A 23,465-nucleotide genomic window follows, 5' to 3' on the forward strand; every position below is an offset into this window, starting at 1 on the left:
GTGCATCAGGATGGCCTCCCTCTGCTCTTTATGTGCTCAAGCAGCTCCTGCTTCTTTCATTCGTTTTGGAAGCACTGCAGCCTCACACGAAGCTCAGTGGGGAAAAGGGGAAGGTGTAACATGAACTACTGCCTTATATTCTACCTGTTCAATTTTATATTTCAAGGCCAAACATTTAAGGAAATAATATCCTGGTTATTATTTTTTTATTGGCTTGTTTGTGTCTTAGCTCTTGGCTGGGCCCAGAATTCCCATTGGGCAATCCGGCCGTGTGAGTACGTCAGCTTGCAACCATCACTACAACAAAGCAGAAGCAGAGAGGAGAGCTTCATAAACCGCTGAGAACCTGGGAGATGCTGCTGCTCTCAGAGCAGCAACAGCAGCCTCTCCCCTGGCATCGAGATGGGGCCTCAGACTCACTCCTGCTGCAGTTACACACTGATATACAATCATCTACACACTGTTATATTCATTATAATTCACAGCTCGTGTTTCATTTATTGAAAAGGTAAAAGAGAGAGGAATAAAAAAGAGCTCACGGCTCAGTGTGAGGGGGTCTTTAACACAAACACTGAAACTACAACATGGCGGTCTTTTGGTTTTATAGATTCAGTCCTCTGGGATGGGCGCGCACGTGTAGTTAAAATCCTCTCCCGTTTCTTTAATTTCATAATCCCAGCTTCTGTGTGTTTCTCCCAGCTGAACAGGGAGAAACAGGAAATGGAAGAATCCAGCAGAGGACCTGCTCTGCTGACTCTTAGAATTAATGTAATAAAATGTATTAATGTAATGTGTTTGTTCAGCTTTATTTACAGTTATTGCTTGTGTGCATATCTCCATCTTTGTGTGGAAGGCCAGCTGATGTCAGTGCTCTTAATTAGCTGACCTCGTTTTAAGCCTGTTCAGTTAGCAGCTACCTTTCTCAATTTCTTTACATTTTGGGGATTTTTTAAAACATTTATTATAATTCTTCCATCTAATTAAAATCGAATTCCCCGTCACACCTTCGTCCCTGTGTCTCAGTGCTCGGTGCCTCACACAGATGCAGCTCAGTGCTGAAAAACAGGCGCTAATCAGCTCATGTTCAGTTTCAGTAATTTTGTAGTTTTTAAAAATACTTTTTCTTGATACTTGAATATAAAGATTTTAATTAGACAGTTTGAGCTCCCTCAGTTTCCCATTTTCTCTTTAGAAAGTTCAGCATGTTTGTGTTGTGCATCTGTCCTCTGTGTGTTTCTGGTGTAGCCTGAGCAGAGCTGTAAAGCTCAGTGTTCATACAGACTGATTAATCCCAAATGTTTGCATTTGTAATCTGGAAACCTTCAGATTTTCGCGTTCCTACGAGTTAAAAAAGTAAATGTTTTAAAAATTGTGTCACTGCTCTTTTTGTTTATCTGCTGCAGAGCTGTGATTGCACCTCCAGCTTTCAGGAGAATCCATTTGCCCCAAAGAGAAACACAAAGGTGTCGGTACCTTTCTTTTTCTTGTCATATTTTCTACACTAGACATCTAATAATTTCAATAAAGCGAATTATTTGGGGCGTTTATAGAAACTATGATACTGTAAAAGCCTTAATTAGCCCCAGAGTTTCCCTAATCCCCGGCACGATTTGCTGCTTCTGTGCGCCTCAGCTACAGAGAGCTGGGATTTCCGGCTCTGATTGCAAGCTCGTAAAGGCGGCGTGACTGTGGATGTGCGCAGCATGCAGCAGCTCTGTGGCAAAACCTAAAAACACCGATTCGTGGAAATCCAGCAACAAGCTGCGCTTCAAACTGAACTGTGGAAACGAGTCATGAGGAAAGCGCGAGCGGCAGCCCGGATCCCGGCCCGCGGCAGGCTCTCCGTTCCTGGGTGCGCCTGGCGTGACGCGTGACCATCTGAGACGAGTTGGTGTGCTCTGGAAACGTTTGGGCCGTCAAAACGAAAACCATTTTGAAGTGTTGTTGATGTTGGTCTATCGCGATGAATTCTGGGGATTCTCGTTCTGCCCTCCGTGGTCCTCCCAAACTTCTCCAGCTGCGTCAAGCTGCAGTTAAACGCGCACAAATGCGCCGGAAGCGGGAGGACTTTACACTGAAAAATATTACCGGAAAGCTGGAACAGAAAATAAACCCGTTTAACTCTCAAGTATCCAGGCAGGCTTAGGGACTATCGATACAACGTTTCTGATAACATATGATAAGATAGACTTTACTGATCCCTACAGGTGGGAAATTACAGAATCATAAACAGCTCAATCTGGCAATGCCATAAAATATACATTTAAATCAAAATAGTAATAATATAATTATAATAAACTGAAATCTCAAATTCAGCAAAGCAAAACGAACAGGATTAAAGCATACTAACATTTTTATTATACAAATAAATCCTTACTAATAATGAACTGATGTGGGATCAATATGTTACTAATCTGCATGCAAATAAGCAGCTAGTTCATGGAAACGTGTGTCTCACAGTTATTGTTTTGCATATTTAAATATATATATATTTTAAATTTTGTTTCTTCTCAGTTTAGTGCCGGTTTGTCAGAGTTCTCGTCATTTTTACTGGGCATATGTGGCACATAGAAATGTAAAGGATGCTGTGAATGGAGTTTGTATCTGTCTCAAACACTCATTTATCCTCCTCATATTTCATTTGTTAACATATTTGACAGAGACTACAACAACAACAACAAATTTCCTGGGGATTTTTAATTAGATTTCAGTTACTGTTGGTCATGTTTCAGTTAGCGTCTCTTTTTTTTGTTGTTCAGTTAGAATCAGTTTCAGTCAGCTACCCACACTGAGGCCATCTAATGTGTGGCTGTGGCGAGCAGCTATAGATAATAAATAGATAATAAATGAAATATCCTCTGACCCAGGATGAGATGAGCAGTGGAGAAATTTACCACAAAATCTGCTTTTATTTGTTAGATTTTTGCTTATTAAGCTCCTTATTGTAATAGATTTTATTCATTCAGCTTTTTTAAAATTTCATTTGTTTTCTATTTTCTATTTAATCGAACCTTTTTAACTTACCTGAGCACTTTATTTGGGTCATATTTGATTTTATTGAGCTCTTCTACTTGATTCAAGTCATTTTGTTACAGGTTATGTTTAATGTTTTGGCTGCTGTGACAGAGCCTTAGAGAGAAGAGTGTGCATGTTTATAACCCGTCTTTTATTGTGAAGGTCTGGCCGGGAGGCTTCCCGCGCTCCGTCCGGGCAGCTTGACGCCGGTGTGGACGCTTCGCTCCCTCCATTCATTTCTCTCGCACACAGTCGCATCCCAGCAGCGAGCCGAGCCCTCCCCTCCCGTTTCTCTCCGCCTGGAAAGATGGCTGCTCCGGCGGTGTTGAGGAGCTCCGGCCCGCCGCTCTGCCCGAGCTTCGCGGAGGTCTGTTCGTTCTTGGAGCGCTACGGAGCGGCGCTGGATCTGCCCGAGATGACTTTCCCGCAGATGGAGAGGTATCTGCGGGACACGACTACAGGTGAGAGGCCGGTTGATGGTGGCGCTGGTGGTGCTGGCGGCGGCGGCGGAGCGAAGAAGTGGTGGAAAGCTGCGACACTTGAAGCCAAAGAAGGGGGCCAACACCACCACAACCACCACCACCGTCGTCGTCGTCACGGTCGTGATGAGGATGACGAAAACTGGTGTGTGTGTGTGTGTGTTCGTGCGTTCGTGCGTGTGGCCCAGTAGGGCAGCATCACACCGAGAGTTCCGGCAGCTTTAACCGGCTGTGGCGTTTTTTGGGTCCCGGTCAGAGCTGCTTTCCTTTGGGAAGAAAGCGAGTCCGAGCCCCGAGTTTGTGGGGAAGCGTCCGGGCAGTGGGAAAACACTGGCTTGCTAACACGAAGCTAGCAGCCACAGTTTGGACTCTGCGCTGAAGTTCGGTGAAAGAGACCGGGGGCTCGACCCTCGGCTCGGGGTTCCGCGGGGTTTTTCGATAATATCAGGTGACAGGCTATCGATGATGGTGTCGGGGCTGCTATTGATCCGCTCACGGTAAACTTGATGTGGGAGCCATGATGCAGCAGTGACCACACACAGCCAACCAGCTCGCTCCGGAGCGCTGTCAGGTGTAATTTTTCACCGGCTGCTTCACTGGCAGCCGGGCAGGAGTGACAGCAGTGTTCGCTGGGTTACCGGTGCTGTTAGTGTGACTGTAGCCCCAGTTTAGTGAGCGTTCACGCGGCTGTCAGAGCGCAGCGGACGTTAGCTAAAAACATTGGATGTTAGTTTTTTTCTTTTTTTTTTTTGTCCGTTAGTGGAGTGGCTGTCAAATCTGCGCAGGCGCAGAAAGCGCAGATTCCAGCCATTGCTAACTAGCTAGCTTCAATTATTCCGTCAACTTTTATTAAAAGTAGAATACGGAGCTGTACAGTTAATGCCCCGCGTTAGGATTTAATAAACCGCTATTTCAGGGCCATATCTGTCGAATGAGTAGCTTTGTAAACCGTCTCGTATTCGTTGGCGGTTTGAAATGACCGTTAGATCCCCCGCTTAGCGCATAATTAGCCCATAACGTACAAACATAACAGCTAATATGTCCAAGGTGGTCAGTAATAAGATAGCCCTGGTATTTCTGTGGACACAGTAAATAATTTTCTAGTCGGGATTCTGAATCCGTGTTAATGAGAGGGATTTTTTTTCAGTTTGTCGTGCCAGCCGAGAAAACTGGAATTTCCCCTAAATCCTGGAGTTGCGTAAAAGCCTCACTGTAGACCACACAACGAGTCAGAGACGTTTAAGGACTTCGATAAAGCCCAGTTTATTTTTTTTATTTCCTGTTTTTATTGATTAAAGTTATGTTTTAAGGTTGGATTCCCATTATTTTCTGATTCCTAACTAATAATGATGATAATAATATAATAAAGTTCTAAATAAATTGAGTCTACAGGACTGGTTTCCTGAACCAAATCCTAACAAACCAAACGTGGGACAAAGCATACACTATACTGCCAAAAGTATTCACTCGTCTGCCTTCACACACATGAACCTAGGTAACATCCATTCTTAATCCAGAGGGTTTAATATGATGTGGGCCCACCCTTTGGTCCTATAAGAGCTTCAACTCTTCTGGGAAGTCTTTCCACAGGTTTAGGGAGTATTTATGGGAATTTCTGACCATTCTTCCAGAAGCACATCTGTGAGGTCAGACACTGATGTTGGACAGAAGGCCTGGCTCACAGTCTCCACTCTAATCCATCCCAAAGGTGTTCTATCAGGCTGAGGTCAGGACTCTGTGCAGGCCAGTCAAGTTCTTCCACACCAAACTGGCTCATCCATGTCTTTATGGAGCTGCTTTGTGCACTGGTGTGCAGTCATGATGGAACAGGAAGGGGCCATCCCCAAACTGTTCCCATAGAGTTGGAGCATCAAATTGTCCCAAATGTCTTGGTATGCTGAAGCATTAAGAGTTCCTTTGACTGGAACTAAGGGGCCGAGCCCAACTCCGGAAAAACACACCCACACCATAACCCCACCCCCCACCCACCCCCCTCCACCAATCTTTACACTTGGAAACACCAAACCCAGACTCCTCCATCGGATTGGCAGATGGAGAAGTGTGATTCATCCCTCCAGAGAACACGTCTCCACTGCTCTAGAGTCCAGTGGCGGCGTGCTTTACACCACTGCATCAACGCTCTGCATTGAGCTTGGTGATGGAAGGATGCAGCTGCCATGGAAACCCATCCATGAAGCTGAGCTGATCTGAAGGTCACATGAAGGTTGGAGGTCTGTAGTGATTGACTCTGCAGAAAGTTGGTGACCTTTGTGCACTATGACCCTCAGCATCCTCTGACCCCACTCTGTGATTTTATGCTGTCGTTCCAAATCGCTTCCACTTTGTTATAATCCCACTAACAGCTGACTGGAATATTTAGTAGGGACTGGACTTGTTGCACAGGTATCATCCTATCACGGTACCACGCTGGAACTCACTGAGCTCCTGAGAGCGACCCATTCTTTCACTGTTTGTAGAAGCAGTCTGCATGCCCAGGTGCTGGTTTATACACCTGTGGAAGAGACTGGAACACCTGAACTCAATGATCTGGATGGTGAGAGAAGACTTTTGGCAGAATGGTGTATGTTAGTGTGGGGCAAAGTGGGACACAACACTAATGCTGAGAGGTAGTTTGAGAATTTAATATAGTGATAAAGATTATAACTGTAAAATATGATCATCTTTATTTCGGTCATAGTTTTAAAAAAGAGCCAGTGTTGTTACATAGTACACTTTTAATAGCAACTCTATTATAGCCATGCAGCATTTATATTTAAACATGTATTTAAATATAAAGTATTTATAACTTAGACAGTGAACTGTGCACTTTACAGGTTTGTTATTGAAAGGTGAGGAACAGTTATGCACAAATGTTAGCACAGGTTTGTTTCTCAGGTCTGTGTGAGTCTTTGTGCACACGTGTGCTGTTAACTGTTATTTCTGACTGCTGAGATTCACATACATCAGCTCCTCTCTCTGAGACCTGACTTTTGTAAACTAGATCCAGTCAGAACGCAGAACATCGTCTCAGTATGATATTAAAGATATCATTTATAATATAACATAAAGATGGAGACCTGGTCACCGTACTCACACCCCACTATTTGTTTTGATCGGTCATGAACCTACAGAAGGATCCGAGGTGATGTTTAGTAAGACAAAGGTCAACAGGACGCTGTCAGCAGACTCTTATGTTTATTTTCCTACAGAAATCTTACTGATCAAACTGAACCTCACTGATGCAGAGCAGCAGTGTGACTGTTAACTGACACCAAACTGCTGAAATAAACAGGGGATGCCTTCAGTCTCAGTGCCTTTGAGCCTGGGCCGTCCGCATGTCGGTGCCTTCGCTGCCTTTACAAAGTGTTTTATACTGTACAAAATGATTCAGCACAATTAAAAAGTGTGTGCTGTCTGTCCTGCAGCACCTGTCAGGTAAACGTACTCATGCCTAACTGGTGACTTTACTGCGCCCCCTAGTGGTGGCAGGTCCTGCATAACAAAAACACAGCATGGCTCAGACAATAATAATAAAAAGACTAAAGTGAAATGAGCCAGCCTGGAGACTAATAAATCAAACTGTGATAACCAGAATAAATAAACATTTCAGACATTTTAGAGCCTTTTAACTGATCTGATAGTTTGAATTAAAGGGGCTGAAATATTTCCTGAAAACTAAACGTTTATTAGCTGATGAGCTGAGGTCGTTCCTGTGCAGAGGGGGTGATAAAAATGCAGCAAACACGGCGGATGTCTCGGCGAGCCTCGTTTTCTCGCTGCTTTGGATGCGTTTAAGCTTGCTGAAATTGCCCAGAATCTGAAGCCGTTTCTGGCTTTATTCAGTGAATGATCACAGTTTACATTCACAGGTGGAACGGCTCCTTTTATATTGATGTTGGCTGTTCAGCAGCAACAGGAAAACGCACAAAAACAGTGCTGTGAATGGTGTCGCTTCTCTCACTGAGCTTTAACCGGTTTCTGCAGCTGTGAGCTCACTCGTTCTGATAAATGTCCCCCACAGAAAAATGGAAAACTGTGTCAATCAAAAATCCTTATTTTGAATTGAGCTGAAACACTTCTGCTGCAGACATGGTTGCTGCATATGCTAAATACTGTCTCTGGCCAATGAAATAACATAAATAAAATAAATGTGTGTTTTCCAGTTCCCAAACCCCTTGTGGAGCTCCATGTGAAGCTGCTCAGGAAACTGGGGAGGTCTGTGTCTGCTGACCGCTGGGAGAAATACCTGGCTAAGGTGAGAGTTTGGGATGAGCCCTGTTTTGAAGATAAAGGTTTAACCTTACGGCTGTGGTTATAGTATTTCATTGATTTATGACACACATTTTGAAAGCGTTGAATGCCATTAATCGTGGTTTTCAGTCATTTCTGTGCAAAAAGGAGTTAACCCGACATATCTCTGTGAACATGGCTGTCACTTTAATGATCTGCCTCAGGGTTTCTGCATGTCATCATTAGAGCCGGAAAATCCCGATAAAATCAAAGTAATGTTAAAAAACAGACAGCTTCCCACTATCCTCCTCATACCAGTGGATCTGTTCCTGTAGGAGAACTGATGGTAGGAAATCTGTATTCCATTAGGAATATTAGAGAAACACGTGGCTCCGAGTTCAGCTGCTGGTTTGATGGATTGTTGTCTGTGGAAACATGTTTGGATATTAGCTGTTTGTGGCCTACGATGGAAAACGGGATGATCTGCGTCTGCTGATCGTTTGTCTGACTTTTGTGACTGTGGATCCCTTCATAAATGATGGTCCAGTGCTGAAGGAGGTAATAAAAGAAGCACCTTTGCTTAGTATTTGGAGAACTCGACCAGCTCTTATTGTGGCTCCAGATTCATCAGGATCAGTCAGAAACCTTCCTAAGAAAACTGGCTGTTCGACTGCAGCCTCTGTGTCTTCATCTGGGAGCTCGCCGTGAGGTGCAGGAAGGGTAAAGGGTTGGTGGTTAGGGTTAGTGGGTTGAGGATGCAGTTAGAGCTGAAAACTCTGCCTGCTTGTTGTTTGTAGGTGTGCCAGGAACTGAACAGCACCTGGGCATGGGAGCTGGAACAGAAGGGCTACCAGGAGATGTCCGTGGAGTGCAAGTCCAGCATCCTGAAGGTATGACACCCCCCTTTCCTTTATATATAAAAGGCTGAAACATCTGCAGTCAGCGCAGTAATTACTCTGATTTTCCACTTTTCAGTATCTCTGCGAGTGTCAGTTTGATGAAAACCTCAAGTTCAAGATGGCGGTGAACGACGAGGACCCGGACAAGATGCGTCTGAAGCCTGTAGGTCGGGACCGGCAGGGCCTGCTGTACTGGCTTCAGCTGGACCAGGAGCAGAACATCCGGCTGTACACGGAGGAGCAGGATGATCTGGACGGATCCACCTGGAAGTGCATCGTCAGGTTGTTCTTTTGTCTCAGGCTGCAACCACAAGTGTCCCTGAAAGTGAAACAGTTGGTGCCGTGTTTGTCTTTCTGCTCAGAGTCTAACCTGCTTCTGACTTCTCAGGACTCGTAATGACCTGGCCGAGGCTCTGGAGCTGCTGAAGGCCCAGGTCGATCCCAGCCACAGTCAGGAACGGGACCAGAACCAGGCCGGATCCAGGAGCGCCAGCCCTGCAGAGAAAGCAGCTGGTACGTCGGATTATCTTTTAAATAGGGATTTCATCAGTGCACTGAGGATTCATAAATGCATGTTAGTAATAACTATATATTTTAAATGGAGAAGAAACACTTTAAAGGTTAAACTTCTTCATTTTTATTTTTATTCAACAGTTCAGAAGAAAAGCTGAGATTCCTGATTAAAGAGCAGTCACTTTGATTTAAGGCCAAAATGATACTGAACAATTAAAAGTTAATGTTTTACAGTCTAATCTGTGCAGTTTACACCGTCCCACAGCTCACCTCATCATGTGACCCTACAGCAGCCATTCCAGTGGGCAGAAATATGCTCAGATTGTTTATTTGAAATGGACAGAATTAAACTTTAGATGCAAACTGTTGTATTTTTGTCACACAGGGCACGAGACGATCAGAAGCTCCCACCCCGAGCCCTCCAGGACCTCAGAGGACCACAGCGATGGCACGAAGGTCGACCCTCTAAAGGGAGAAAAACCAACGAGACCAGGCACGCAAGAAACTGCTCTCCCATTTTCACATCCACTACACAGACAGGAGCAGGCCCACACCTGTCAGTCTTTGAATTCAGGTGCCACAGGTGTATTAATGAAGCACCCAGCCAATGCAAACATTTGTGAAAGATCGGGTCGTTCTAAAGCGCTCGCTGAATCCGAGTGTGGTGCTGTGATGGGACGGCAGCGCAGCAACAAGTCAAATTTCTTCCCTCCTACATATTCCACACTCAGCTGTGAGCGGGATTATTGCAAAGTGGAAGCATTTAGGAAACGCAGCAACTGAGCCACAAAGCGCCCGACCTCGTAACGTTACAGAGCGGGGTTGCCGACCGCTGCGCTGCATGCTGGGTAAAAGCTGCCCACAGTCTGCTGACACAAGAACTGCAGAGCTCCAGACCTCCTCCGGCATTAACATCAGCACAAAAACTGTGCAGGTGGCCCAGTACTGCAGTCCATGTAGTATTACTTTAGGATAAAGTGAATGAAGAGTACTCAGTTTTAGCGAAACCTCACAGAATGCCACAGGAGGGTGTGAGTGTGGATGAAGCAGATATCTGCATCCAGATTTAAAGTATGATGTAATGCCACATCGTGTTCAGTATCCTAAATGCTCACAAACCCAGGACACACTACAGTTTTTATTTCAGTATTTAAACAAAGATGATCACAAACTGACTCACAACAACTACAAAAATGAGCAAACTGACACACTAACTGTCCAAGAAGATGCGCAAAAGAGAGAAAACAATCGATACACAACACAAAACAACCAAAATAAACTACAAAACAAGTGGAGGGAGATCTCAGAGAGTCTAAATGAGAATAAATAAATGAGACACAAAGACGTAGAACGTGTCCAAAGAGAGAGGGTAGGATAGTGCGAGTCACAACACGGGATTTAAAGAGACTCAGGTTTAACTGAACTTGCTCGCAGACGCCTCATAAATGTGTTTTCCTTTTTGCAGAGGTGAAGCAGGAGCTCGCTCCGCCCGTCAAACAGGAAAACACTGATGCTGAGCTCAAAGAGGAGAAGACGCTCAACAAACCGACTGTCTTCGATAACCGCGTGAGCACCATCACCACCGTCATCAAGTCAGAATCGAGGGACGCCGACGCCCCCAGGAACGCAGTGTCGGTCGTCATGGCACCCGTGGCAAAACAGGAAGAGGAAGCAGAGCGAGCGGTCGTCAGGAGCAGCCAGCAGGCCAAGATACCACTGAAGAAGAGGGAGCTTAAGCTTGCAGAAAGCTTCCACAGCAATCATCTCAGCAAGAGTAACAGCAGCAGTATTATCGTCTGTAACCCGTCAGTCATCCACACCAAGGACAGTCATGGAAGGGAGGGCAAGCTGTCCAACTCATTGGCGCCCCCTGGTGGCTCAGCTGCCTCTCAGCCACAGTTGGTGGTCAGTGCATCGAGGCTGGAACTGACCAACGGGAGAGTGTCGCTCCTGCCGCACAAAGACGGACAAAACGGGGTCGTAGGTCAGGTTAGCGTCGTGGGTCATGTAGGAGTCATCCGCAGCCCGTCTGAGCGTCACAGAGCCCCCGGCGCCGAGCAGCAGGAACAAAACGGTCCGGGTTTAGACCTCCGGGGCTCCAGATCAGTGGAGGAACAACGGGAAGGGAGCCGGCAGTCAGTGCTGGTGAGGAAGGGCCTCTCAGAAGGTGAGACGGTAGCGGGAGCTGCCACCCTCCCTCCACAGGCGGTAACGGCGGCTCAGACACCCAGGAAAGTGGACTCGGTTGGGGTTTCCTCGCTCTCTCAGAACACAGAGGAACCCAAGAGACAGGCTGCAGAAGATCAGGGTAAAAAAATGACAGAGGAGAATAAAAGTGGGCAGGATGATGAGAGGAGAAGAGAGGTGCTCAGTGTGGCAGAGGGATTAAATAAAGACGACCATGTGAAGAATGAAAGCGCTTTAGGAGAAGTGGAGGCACAATCAGGCAGCTCTGCTTCACCTCCAAAAGTGGACCTGCAGGATCCAAAGGACCACCAGGGGGAGGGCGTCAATGGTGGGTTAGCAGCACAGGACAGGGAGAAGGACGCAGAGGAGAGGCAGGGCCCCCTGGAGGAAGCCTCCTCTGAGCTCCAGAAAGAAGGAATCAGGCTAAAGATCAAGATTCCTCCTCACCGCAGAAACAAGGTGAGGGGGAAAACAGTGAAGGAGGAGGAGGAGAGAGGGAGGGAGCCGGAGGCGCAAGAGGAAGGGAGGCCGCTGAGGAGGTCTGCGAGGATCTGCAGGTATGTGTGCAATAAAATCCATGAATCTGAGGTATTTGAGAACAATGTTTGTATTTATTTGGGTCCAGTGCATTCTCAGCTTTGATTCTGATCATACATTCATCACATCTAAACCTTTTTTCTTGAAGATCATCTGCTTTGCCAACCTGCAGGCCAAGCTCGAAGGCGGCTGAGAGCCAGAAGAAAAAGCCACAACGAAAGCATGCACTGCCTACCAGAACCAGGGAAGAGGAGGAGGAGGAGGACGAGGAGGAGGAAGAGGAGGAGGAGGAAGAGGAGCAGAGCTCAGTTACAAAGAGAGACAAAAAAGCTGAACCAGCTGGGCAGATACGAAAACGAAGGGTAACAGTTCCTGTCATTTTAACTGGTTAGAAACTCTTGTGAATGCGATAACTCGAGAACGATGTGAGGTCGGATGCTCAAATTCACACCACAGATGCATCCACTAAACATCTCAGACCAGTTTCAATCTTGGCCACCGTGACCTGAAGGTAAAGGTCAAAGGTAATGATGGGCAGTAGGACCTGTGTGATATCAGTGATTCGGTGTTTGGAGAAGGACACCTTTATGAGACGGACGGCGTTCAAATCAGCTAAAACGCCTGCTGGGGGCGGGGTTTGTTGTGCCGGTGCCACTTGTTGCTCTTTTTCTTCATCTCTGACCATCTCTCTCGCTTTGTGTACTTTCAGGGTAAACGAAGGCACCGGCGCCCCCGGTGGTCCAACATTCGCTCAAAGAGGCGCAAACTGAACGAGGGAGGGGAGGTGGAGGACAGCGGGAGGAAACGGGGAGAGGAGGAGAGCGAAGGAGGCAGCGATTCAGAGGAAGGGTCATATAAATCTGAGGAGATTCCCAGCGAGGACGCCTGCACCCACTGTGGCCTCCCCAACCACCCAGAGCTGGTGAGTGTGTGTTTTCTTACACACTCTATCTGCACACTTCAGTCCTCTGAGCAGAACTAAGGGAAATTCAACATGACGGTACCCTTTTCTACATCCACTGTGGTCCTCATGACTTAAACTCAGGAGATGATAAATGTGAGGCTATCTCCGGTTTGTGCTGGCCGCACATCTGTGCCGACATCATGCAATAAAAGACTAAATGATAGAAGAAGACCTGCTTGTCTGCGGCCGTCTGTGTGCACACCTGCGTGGGAGCGTGATCCCGAACGAATGCTCTGGAATCTGGATCAGAGAAATTCCAACCTTCCAAAATCTTGAACAAGTCTTTTTAGAGGGATGGAGGAATTTTTAGAAGCAGGTTAACGCTCGTGGTGCGCAGCTGTGTGGGTGTGGTCAGCAGACTGTATATAAAAGATGGTTGTAGCTGTGGTGACATCACCCTTGACTTTGTGAAGCCTCAGCTTGAGCATTTTTGCTATCGTGTTGATGTTTCCTTGTGCGAGAGGGTGGAGCGCTTCGATACCTGCTCATTAGTTCTGAGTAACAAACTAATAATTTCTGATCACAGCTGAGTGTGACTTACAGCAACACTCATTATTGGTCAGATAATTAATGCTCCAGAAGCTCAAGAGGACCAGCTCTGACTTTAAGCCTTAACACAGTTATAAAAATATTTCCCTGCTGCAAACCATTTTAAGGGTTTGAGTTTCTTTGCTGTGAGTAGAGCTTTTTGTGTAGAAGCTAAAGCTGCTGAAGCTTTTCCCTTTGTTGTTGTGTAGCTTGTAAACTGGCACTGAGAAAACCCCATAATAATACCTCAGTCACGAGGACATGAACAGATAGTGTCACGTAAAGCCGTCCTCTCTGGTTATTTATACTGGCTCTGTGTGGAGCTGAATGTGATTAGTGTGTGTGTGTGTCCTCAGATCCTGCTGTGCGACTCCTGTGACAGTGGATACCACACTGCGTGTCTGCGGCCGCCTCTCATGCTGATCCCTGATGGAGAGTGGTTCTGTCCCCCCTGCCAACATGTGAGTGTGAGACAGAGGAGGACACACTGACTCTGTCACGTCTGCTGATGGGAACTCCTCCTGGTTACGGTTTAGATGTGGGGTCTGCTCTCATAGAGGGGACCAGAGAGAAACTCCACTTTGAAAAGTTTCAGTTAGCAAAAGATGCCAAATCTCTGAGATGCACAGACACCAGCTGCTGCACAGGCAGAGCTGTCAGAGCAGAGGAAACCAGAGTAGCTTTGCATGATTCACAGTTTGAAATAAGCTTTCTTTATCTGATACTGGACCCTGGTGCAGCTCCTTAATTCATCCTCTAACTCAGGGCTCTTCAACTCCAGGCCTTCAGAGCCGGTGTCCTGCAGGTTTTAGATGTCCCTGATCCAGCACACCTGAATCAAATGGCTGAATGACCTCCTCAGTATGCAGTCAAGTTCTCCAGAGTCCTGCTCATGACTTCTGTATTTGACTCAGGTGTGTTGAAGCAGAGATGCATCTAAAACCTGCAGGACACCGGCTCTCGAGGCCTGGAGTTGAAGAGCCCTGCTCTAACTGAAAAACTTTAGTCACTTTAGCTCCTCCCCCTTTACTCTGTTCTGATTGGCTGGCCCTTTTAAACAGAAGGTGCTCACAGCTAGAGCTGAGTGCCTGAGATGACCGTATTATGAATATCCACACCTACTGTCATCATCCAAATGCAAGAGTAGAAAAAAGTGTCTGAAACAAAGCATTGAGCTTTTTGGCTTATTTGAAACTGTGGCCATGTTTAATATGAGCATGCTCCATTTTAATAGTGTGTGTCTGACAGAAAACAAGTAAAAGCACAAAAGTTTCACTCATCTGCTTGGTTTACTGTGGAAACAGTCAAAGAAGTGCTGAAGAGGACGAGGAGATCAGTGGGTCCGCTTTAGTGACGGAGCTGTGGTGGTTTGTTTTCCCTCTCCAGAAGCTGCTGTGTGAGAAGCTGGAGGAGCAACTGCAGAATCTGGACAGCGCTCTGAAGAAGAGAGAGCGAGCAGAGAGGAGGTGAACACACACACACACACACACACGTACATGACAACAGTGATCAGCCTTCGGGTTTAAAAAATGAAACGCTGCTCTGTTCTTGTCTGTCAGGAGGGAACGGCTGGTGTATGTGGGAATCAGCGTGGAGAACATCATTCCTGTGAGTACACGAAGAGTGTGACCGCTTCAAAATGTCACTTCATTCCACCCGCTTTGTTTTTCTCCGACTGTGGAAGCAGAATATTTGCATTTGGTTGAATTTCAGTCATCATTAAAGTGCTTTTCATGCAAAAGAGCCAAAGAAAGACAAACATAACTGCCACAAAGATATTTAAGGTGTGTGAAATGATCCACAACCTCAAGCTCAACATTAAATAACGTGCAAGAAAAGCTGTTTAACTGCTAACAGTTCTCAGGTTTTTCTGTTCTATCTAAACTGGTTCTAAAATAAATCAGCAAAATATTCTTTTTTAATGGTAGAACTGGGCTCAGTGTTGCTGTTTCTGCTTCATTCACATCAGTACTGCATTTCATCTTTCAGTCATTAGAGCTGTAGAAGTTCAGATTTTACTGTGCTGCAGTTAAGAGAAGAATCTCTGCTGTCTTAGGAGGGAGATGAGGAGGAAGAGGAGAAGTCTGCGAAGAAGAAGGATTCCAAAAAGAGCAAAAACCTTGGGAGAAGGTCAACCAGAACCAGGAAACACATCAGCTACAGGTGGGTGTGGCCTGGCGGGGTTTACAGGTGCTGCAGGAGTCGTGAGGCGTAGAATTGTTAAATTTCATCTGACAGATCTGAGATCTGTCGATGGGTGGAAGGGTGATGCTTTGGACTGTCGACCTCTTCAAGCCAAAAGGCTCTGAAACATTGAGAACATCATGTATGCCCGATGGTTTAATTACACACGCGTGGAAATGGTTAAAATTAGGGGTGGGACTCGATTACAAAAATTAATCGAATTAATTAGGAGCTTTGTAATTAATTAATCGAAATTAATCGCATTTTAATCACATTTAAATATTTAACATGATAAATATTAAGTTAAGTTTAGTTGATGAATGAATCAATATACAGAAGCTTAAACTTCAAAATGTTGTTTATTTTCCCACCAGTCTGCTACACAGACCAATGAAGGGTGGAAGTGCTCCTGTGATAAGCAAACTCCTGAAATTAAAGTTAAGCATCATAACTGGATAGTTTTATTCAACATTAATGTCTCACTTAATATAGCTGGAAATTAATCATTAGCTCAGCTGTATTCCTCGATGTTGTTATTCTTGTTTTAACAGCTTATTTTGAATTAAAGACTTAAAATTAAACCACAAAAAGGAGAAAAAGTTCGTTTTCCGTTTAACCAGCTGCTTTTACACAGCTGTGCTTCGCACTCACGGCTGCTAGGCGACATGAGCTACGCAGAGGTGAGGGCAGGTGACGCTGATATGAAGGCTAGCTGCTCACTTCCGGTCTTTGCGGCCTTCGTGGGCTGCGAAGGACGTGGGCCGGGTCCTTCGAACGATGCGGCCCCTGAATTTGGACATTGTGCATCGATATAATCTGTATGCCGGGAACTCGTGCACTGAGAAACGTTCCACGGTGCAAAGTGCGATTAAAATGCGTTAAAATTTTTAATTTGTTAATTTCCCCGTAATTAATTCATCAAAATTAACGCGTTAAAGTCCCACCCCTAGTTAAAATATTTAAAAAAGACGCATCAATCTGTTTTGTTCCAGGTTTGATGACTTTGACGATGCCATTGATGAGGCCATAGAGGAGGACTTCAGGGACCTCTGTGGAGGTGAGTCTTCTTTTAGATCCTGGTTAAAGACCCACTGACATCACACAGACTTCATATCAGTGCTCAATGAAAGTTTCACCTGAGGTCAGGGTATGTGCAGGTAATCCCTCTAAGCCTACAGCTCAGGTTTCACACTGCACCAGACAGTTTTTTTTCTACTCTTGGCTTTCTGTGATGTCACAGAGAGAGGATATCCCTAATATGGTTATCTCAGACATAGAAGTCCCACTGACCTGCTGTTTATGAGGGGCAGCCAATCAGAAGAAAGAGGTCTTAAAGAGAGAGGAGCTTGTTTCAGCAGAGGATGAGCATCGAGGTCCTCTTTCATTTATTTTAGGTCAACTTTTTTTGCTGTACTCCTGTTTCAGGAGCAGGGCGGGGCAAAGACATCACTGCCAGCCTGTCAGAGGACGGGAAGGAGAGTCAGCGGCCAATCAGAAGCCAGACTCATGCTGCTCGATACAGGAAGAAGCGAAGACTGAATGACCTGGAGAGCGACAGCACGGCGGCGGAGAGCGAAGATGAGTTCATGCTCAGCAACAGGTGACACACCGAATTTCCCCTGGATTTCTTGTTCCTCTCTTCTCTGCCGGTTTATTCATCCTCCTCTTCCTTCTCCAGCTCAGAGGACGAGGATTTCGGTGCATCAGGAGCAGATGATGATGAAGAGGAGGAAGACGAAGATGCGGGCAGTGACGGCGGCAGCTGGGACCGCAGAACTCGCCCCAAAAAGGCGCTGAGAGGAGTGGCTAAACACAGACCCGGCAGGACCCGAGGGCGGGGCAGAAAACGGCTGAGACGGCGACGGAGACACTCCTCTGACGAGGAGGAGGAGGACAGTGAGGAAGAGATGGGTGAGGAAGATTTATTATTATTACAGAAGGAATTGGGTGTATTTGAATAAGGAAGGTTTATATTAGTATTAAATACATATTAAGACAATTATCATAAAAATATATCATTAATTATAAATGAATGAATTAATTACAAACTTCTGACGTGTTAAATTTTAGGCTTTTTTAAAAATTAGAGTAGTTTTAATTTTAACTTTGATCCCAGATTTGTGTAGGAGCCAAAGGTTATTCTGTGGTTTTAGAGTGGATGGATTTTTTTCTCTCTCTTGCTCTCAGTGGAGACGGATGCATTTTTCTTCTCTCACCAACCCTTCCTTTTTACCCTGCTTTGCTGCTTCGCTGCTTTAGAGCCTCTCTGCACACATCTTCCAAACTGGAAATTAAAATTATGGATCTGGTCAGCTGGTCTCTCAACACTATTGATTGATCAACTTTTCACCATGAGAACCCTCTCTCCTCTTGTCCAACTGACAATACCCGGCTGGCTACGTTATGGATTCTTGTGGAGGGTGGAAGATGATGTGCCTGGCTGTACTGTCGATTGAGGATGCGGTGTATATATAATTGGCTTACTGATACCGGGATTTATCCTGATTGGACTTGGGGATACCTTGCTTATCGTGAAATTCAGGAGGTCTGGGCAGCCGTTTGGACCTTGGTAAGGCTGCTTGTGACGGGAATGCAGAGCAGTACAAACTCAGACTCAGTATACCTGGAGCTGAATCGGAAGGGATGAGATCTTGGAGACGTATCTGTTTCTGCGCGGCGAAGGAACGAACCCAGAAAATTCAGATGTTTGGATTTTTTGCCATTGAGAGGTGACAGAAAGACTGAAGGCTGTCAACAAATTAATCAGTACAGTCTGTACCAAAACAATTGTAGAATCAGAAATTCGGCTCCCTGACGGCCTTGGATTGCCGGTTATCTCATTTTTCTCATGGATGTTTTGTAAACAGAGGCTCTACGCCCCCCCACTGTCCTGTTTCTGACCTGAGTGAACTGATTTCCCAGACCGAGCTGCTGATGAACATTACACCTCTTATCAGGAACTGTTAGCTGAGGGGGGGGGGGGTTGAATCAGCCACAGTAACTCGAACCCCTCGCCTCCGCTGGCTTCCTTCCACCCCTGCCCTTACCCACCCTAGCGCTCCCATGCTATTTGCTATATGTGCTTACTATGCAGTTTTTTTTAACCTCATACTGTGCCCCCATTATGGGGCAAAATATGAGATGCTTTTTTTATCCTCACCTATTCTATTTTGTTCACTTTGTTTCCCTCTTATCTTTGTAAAACAGCAGCGCCTCTGTTGGCTGCAAGGCTGCAGACACTTATCTCCCCTGTGTGTTTGAGTTGTTTGTCTTTTTTGGATGGGTGTTCTGGAACTTCTTTTGGTTACATGTCTGACACGTGATGACAGTAAATTGATTCGGATGGGTTGGATGGATAGATGATGGGGTGACTGGATGGATGGAGGATGGGTTGGAGGGATAGATGATGGGTTGGAGGGATGGATGATGGGTGGGATGGATGGATGGATGGATGGATGAGTTGGATGGATAGATGATGGGTTGGATGGATGGATGGATGGATGATGGTTGGAGGGATGGATGATGGGTTGGATGGGTGGGTGGGTTGATGGATGGATGGTTTGGATGGATGGATGATGGGATGACTGGATAGATGGATGATGGGATGACTGGATGGATAGGTGATGGTTGGCGGGATGGATGATGGTTGGATGGATAGATGATGGTTGGAGGGATGGATGATGGATGGATAGATTATGGGGTGACTGGATGGATGGATGATGGTTGGAGGGATGGATGATGGTTGGTTGGGTTGATGGATGGATGAGTTGGATGGATGGATGATGGTTGGATGGATTGATGATGGTTGGAGGGATGGATGGATGGTTGGGTTGATGGATGGATGGATGGGTTGGATGGATAGATTATGGGGTGGTTGGATGGATGGATGAGTTGGATGGATAGATGATGGGTTGGATGGATGGATGGATGGATGAGTTGGATGGATAGATGATGGGTTGGATGGATGGATGGATGGATGGATGATGGTTGGAGGGATGGATGATGGGTTGGATGGGTGGGTGGGTTGATGGATGGATGGTTTGGATGGATGGATGGATGATGGGATGACTGGATAGATGGATGATGGGATGACTGGATGGATAGGTGATGGTTGGCGGGATGGATGATGGTTGGATGGATGATGGTTGGATGGATAGATGATGGTTGGAGGGATGGATGATGGATGGATAGATTATGGGGTGACTGGATGGATGGATGATGGTTGGAGGGATGGATGATGGGTGGTTGGGTTGATGGATGGATGAGTTGGATGGATAGATTATGGGGTGGTTGGATGGATGGATGATGGTTGGATGGATGGATGATGGTTGGATGGATGGATGATGGTTGGAGGGATGGATGGATGGTTGGGTTGATGGATGGATGGATGGGTTGGATGGATAGATTATGGGGTGGTTGGATGGATGGATGATGGTTGGATGGATGGATGATGGTTGGAGGGATGGATGGATGGTTGGGTGGGTGGGTGGGTGAGTGGGTTGATGGATGTACTCACATTTTGCTGCAGTGGGTTTCCAGTAAGATAAGGCAGCATGAAGTAATCAGTAATTATAGAAAAGTCACTGTCACATTATTGATTGATAATTGATTTCTTTGATCACAGTCGTCTTACTTCACGCTCTCCCCAGACTCAGATCAGTTCAGCGACATGACGGACAGCAACAGTGACAAAAAAAGGCGGGGCCTGAGGCGGGGCCAGCACCAGCAGGTCAACTACCGTGAGACGTCGGAGTCATCCGACGACTCGCGCAGTTCCACGAAGAAGGAGAAGGTGAAGCGCCACGGCAGACCGCGCAAGGAGCGACTCTCCAGCGACTACAGCGACGGTCAGTCGCCCTGCAGAGGAGAAGCTTTTTAATCAGGCTGAAACTAAACACTCATCTCATTAAGGAGTTATCTGCTGATTGTTGTTTCTGGATTCATCTCCATAAAAATTTTACAAGAGACACTTTCATAAATCCCAGTTTATCCACAACAGCTTAGCAGGTGTTATTATTAAAAAAATCAAATGGTCACTAATTATTGTTATATTTTGTTCATCTTTTTCCCCCTTTAGTGTCGCCTTCTTCCAGAGACTCGGAGGAGGACGATTATGAAGACGAAGAGGAAGATGACCAGAGGAGGAGAGTGAACAGGAGGAGAAGACATGAGGAAGATCTCCGGACGAGAAGGACGAGAGACAAGAGAAGGAGATACGAAGATGAGGACGCGGGAGAAAGGGGGAGGCGGCTGAAGAGGAGACTGCAGGAGGAGGAGGACGAGGAGGAGAGAGACAAGCGAAGGAGGTTAAAGAGGACGCACAGAGAGGAAGAGGAGGATCCAGAGAAGATGGGCAGGGGGAAGAGGAGAGAAATCCTGTCACAGCAGCGGCGCAAACGGCTCGCCCAAATGCTGAAGAAACGGCATCCTTCGACGGACGAGGAGGAGGACGAGTCAGACTCTGAGTCGTCATCGGAAGAGGATCGTCCGGTCCGCAAAAGACTGAACCGCATCGACTCGGATGATGACGAAGAGGAGGACGAGGAGGAAGAGGAGGATGAGGAGAGTGAGGAGGACGAGGACAGGAGACAGAAAACGACGACCAAAAAGTCTTCAGCGGGGGTGAGGAGGGCTGACAGTGACGCTCAGGAAAAAGGGAGGGGCCGCAGCCTGTCTCCGCCAAACAGACATCGGCCCTCCAGAGGCGCAGAGCCCAGGGACGCTGCAGGGTCAGGCAGACAGGGCAGACACAACGGTCCCTCACATCCAGAGGAGGAGGAAGAGGAGGAGGAGGAGGAGCAGACGGACTCATTAGACTCTGTCCAGAACAGTCTGCAGTCATGATGGCTGTTGGCGTGCACACCGCTCGCTTCTTTGTTCCACGTTTTCTTTTAGCCGTCGAGCCTCTCGCCACAAACTGGATCTCACTGACTCACCTTCCTCGCTCTTCTTCCTCGCTGTCGTATTGTGTTAGAGTGCAGCTGTCCACCGTTACACGCTGGAACACAAGCTCACGGTTACCCTTTTTTTTTTTTTTTTTTTTTTTAACGGGCGGGCGGACCAAACGCCTCCCGGCAGCTGGACTGGCTCCACCTCACCGTCCACCCGACGGGTCCACGGGACACGATCACAGCTGACCGAACTCCCACGGGGAGTTTTTGTCGTGTACTTCATCCTACAGCACTTCATCATTCTCATAGCACTTAATAAGCCGGCACCGAGGAGGACGTCGGCATCGAAGCGGGCACTTTGGATCATGTGATGGTTGGAGAACAAAGTCTCTGTAATGGTGACGATTAGACTGAATATTTGATCTCTGAAGCGTTGCTTCACAAAAATATAAATTAGGATTTAGGAAATTGTGGTTTAATGATGTGGAATCATTGTGGGCTATGAAGGAACTGCAGCTGAAGTCATTTGCAACAAATGTATTTAAAATACAAACTTAAATTTTCTAATTTCTAATTAAGCTAGAAATTAAATATTCACATTTAAAGCAAAATCTCACTCTGTGATTATCGGAGACTTTCACATTTCTCCGTGGGCTAAAGTTTGGGAATGGCTGTTATCACCTAAAACATTATTTGAGACATTAGATGAAATAAGTGGAGCCTGCAGCTTATTCATGAAGACAAACACCCAGAAACTGCCCGCAGTCCAGTTCACGCTGGATAAAGGATTCAGACCCGTTAACTTCCTGTGTTTAGGAACGTTTTGGGGCCCATTCTCACAGGGATCAACGTTTTAGTCGGATAAAACGGTTTGAGATCCGGAGAGATCCTGGATAATGTGGTTCTTCGAAGCAGCTGGACGGTCACAGCTGCAGGTTTATTCGGTGTAACTGACGTTAAATGACGGCCGGCTGTGGTCAGTAATTTCTCAGGACCATCGTCCTGATCCTTCAGCTGCTCTGTGACCCATCCATCCATCCATTCGCTTCCGCTTATCCTGGTCAGGGTCGCGGGGGGGCTGGAGCCTATCCCAGCTGTCATAGGGCGAGAGGCAGGGTACACCCTGAACAGGTCGCCAGCCTGTCACAGGGCCAACACAGAGAGACGAACAACCTTTCACACTCACATTCACACCTATGGGCAATTTAGAATAGCCAATTAACCTAACCCCAGTAAGTGCATGTCTTTGGAATGTGGGAGGAAACCGGAGTACCCGGAGGAAACCCACGCAAGCACGGGGAGAACATGCAAACTCCACACAGAGAGAGGCCTGGGCCAAGGTGGAATCGAACCCAGGCCTTCCAGATGGTATTCTATCTGTGAGGCAACAGCGCTAACCACTGCGCCACCATGCTGTCTGCTCTGTGACCCGTTCATTAAAAAGTCCAGCATCGTCCTCATGTTGTTGGTGAGCTGCTGCTGGCTCTTAATCTGAAGGAATAAGTTTATTACTGCAGCGGAAACACGTTCACTCCTCCTTCACTTTGACTTCTGTTACCTTAAACTTGCTCTCCTCTAGTTTTTTTCTCTCTTTTTGAAAAGTCTGTGACCACAGCCTCAGATTATTTAATCTAGCTGTGCTAATCTAGGCTTCGAAGAACCAAGAAATCTGATCTGCATCACCGGGTTTAACTGATCCCGGATCGTCCGGCTGATCCCGCTCTTTAAATCCCAGGGAGCGTCCCTGGCGAGCTCCTCCTCCACGTCACCGTTCTGGATCCAAAGTGTTGGCTTCCTGTCGTCCTCACGCGGCGGGTTCACGTTTGCTGTACATACTCTGCCTGCTCCCTGTAAGATAATAGATGTTCTGTTCTCTTAGTCCTCTTGTAAAATATAGTGTTATATTTTCTATATGAAGGAGAGGAGGAGAGATGCTGCTGCGAGTGACGTGCAGATTGACCGGCGTTCAGCAGTTTTGGTTTTTGCGGCCGAGTGACGTCAGACCGGCGCGGAGCCATTCACCGGTAAATCCCGCCCC

General features: G+C 46.6%; 1 protein-coding gene across 1 annotated transcript; it reads left to right on the forward strand.

Annotated features, from left to right (window-relative positions):
- The first annotated feature begins 3,250 nt into the window (after positions 1-3,250).
- Positions 3,251-22,552, forward strand: LOC115789886 (remodeling and spacing factor 1-like). Its single transcript, XM_030743454.1, has 18 exons — positions 3,251-3,476; positions 7,658-7,749; positions 8,522-8,614; positions 8,700-8,905; positions 9,012-9,136; positions 9,522-9,629; positions 10,602-11,880; positions 12,033-12,222; positions 12,570-12,782; positions 13,709-13,813; positions 14,739-14,818; positions 14,912-14,960; positions 15,409-15,515; positions 16,529-16,593; positions 16,962-17,136; positions 17,215-17,447; positions 20,186-20,383; positions 20,614-22,552. The coding sequence occupies exons 1-18, from the start codon at positions 3,323-3,325 to the stop codon at positions 21,378-21,380; spliced, it is 4,239 nt and encodes a 1,412-aa protein (XP_030599314.1). The 5' UTR covers positions 3,251-3,322; the 3' UTR covers positions 21,381-22,552.
- The last annotated feature ends 913 nt before the right edge of the window (positions 22,553-23,465 follow it).

The sequence above is a fragment of the Archocentrus centrarchus genome, chromosome 13 (genome assembly GCF_007364275.1).
Source record: "Archocentrus centrarchus isolate MPI-CPG fArcCen1 chromosome 13, fArcCen1, whole genome shotgun sequence".
In the NCBI taxonomy this organism is placed as follows: Eukaryota; Metazoa; Chordata; class Actinopteri; order Cichliformes; family Cichlidae; genus Archocentrus; species Archocentrus centrarchus.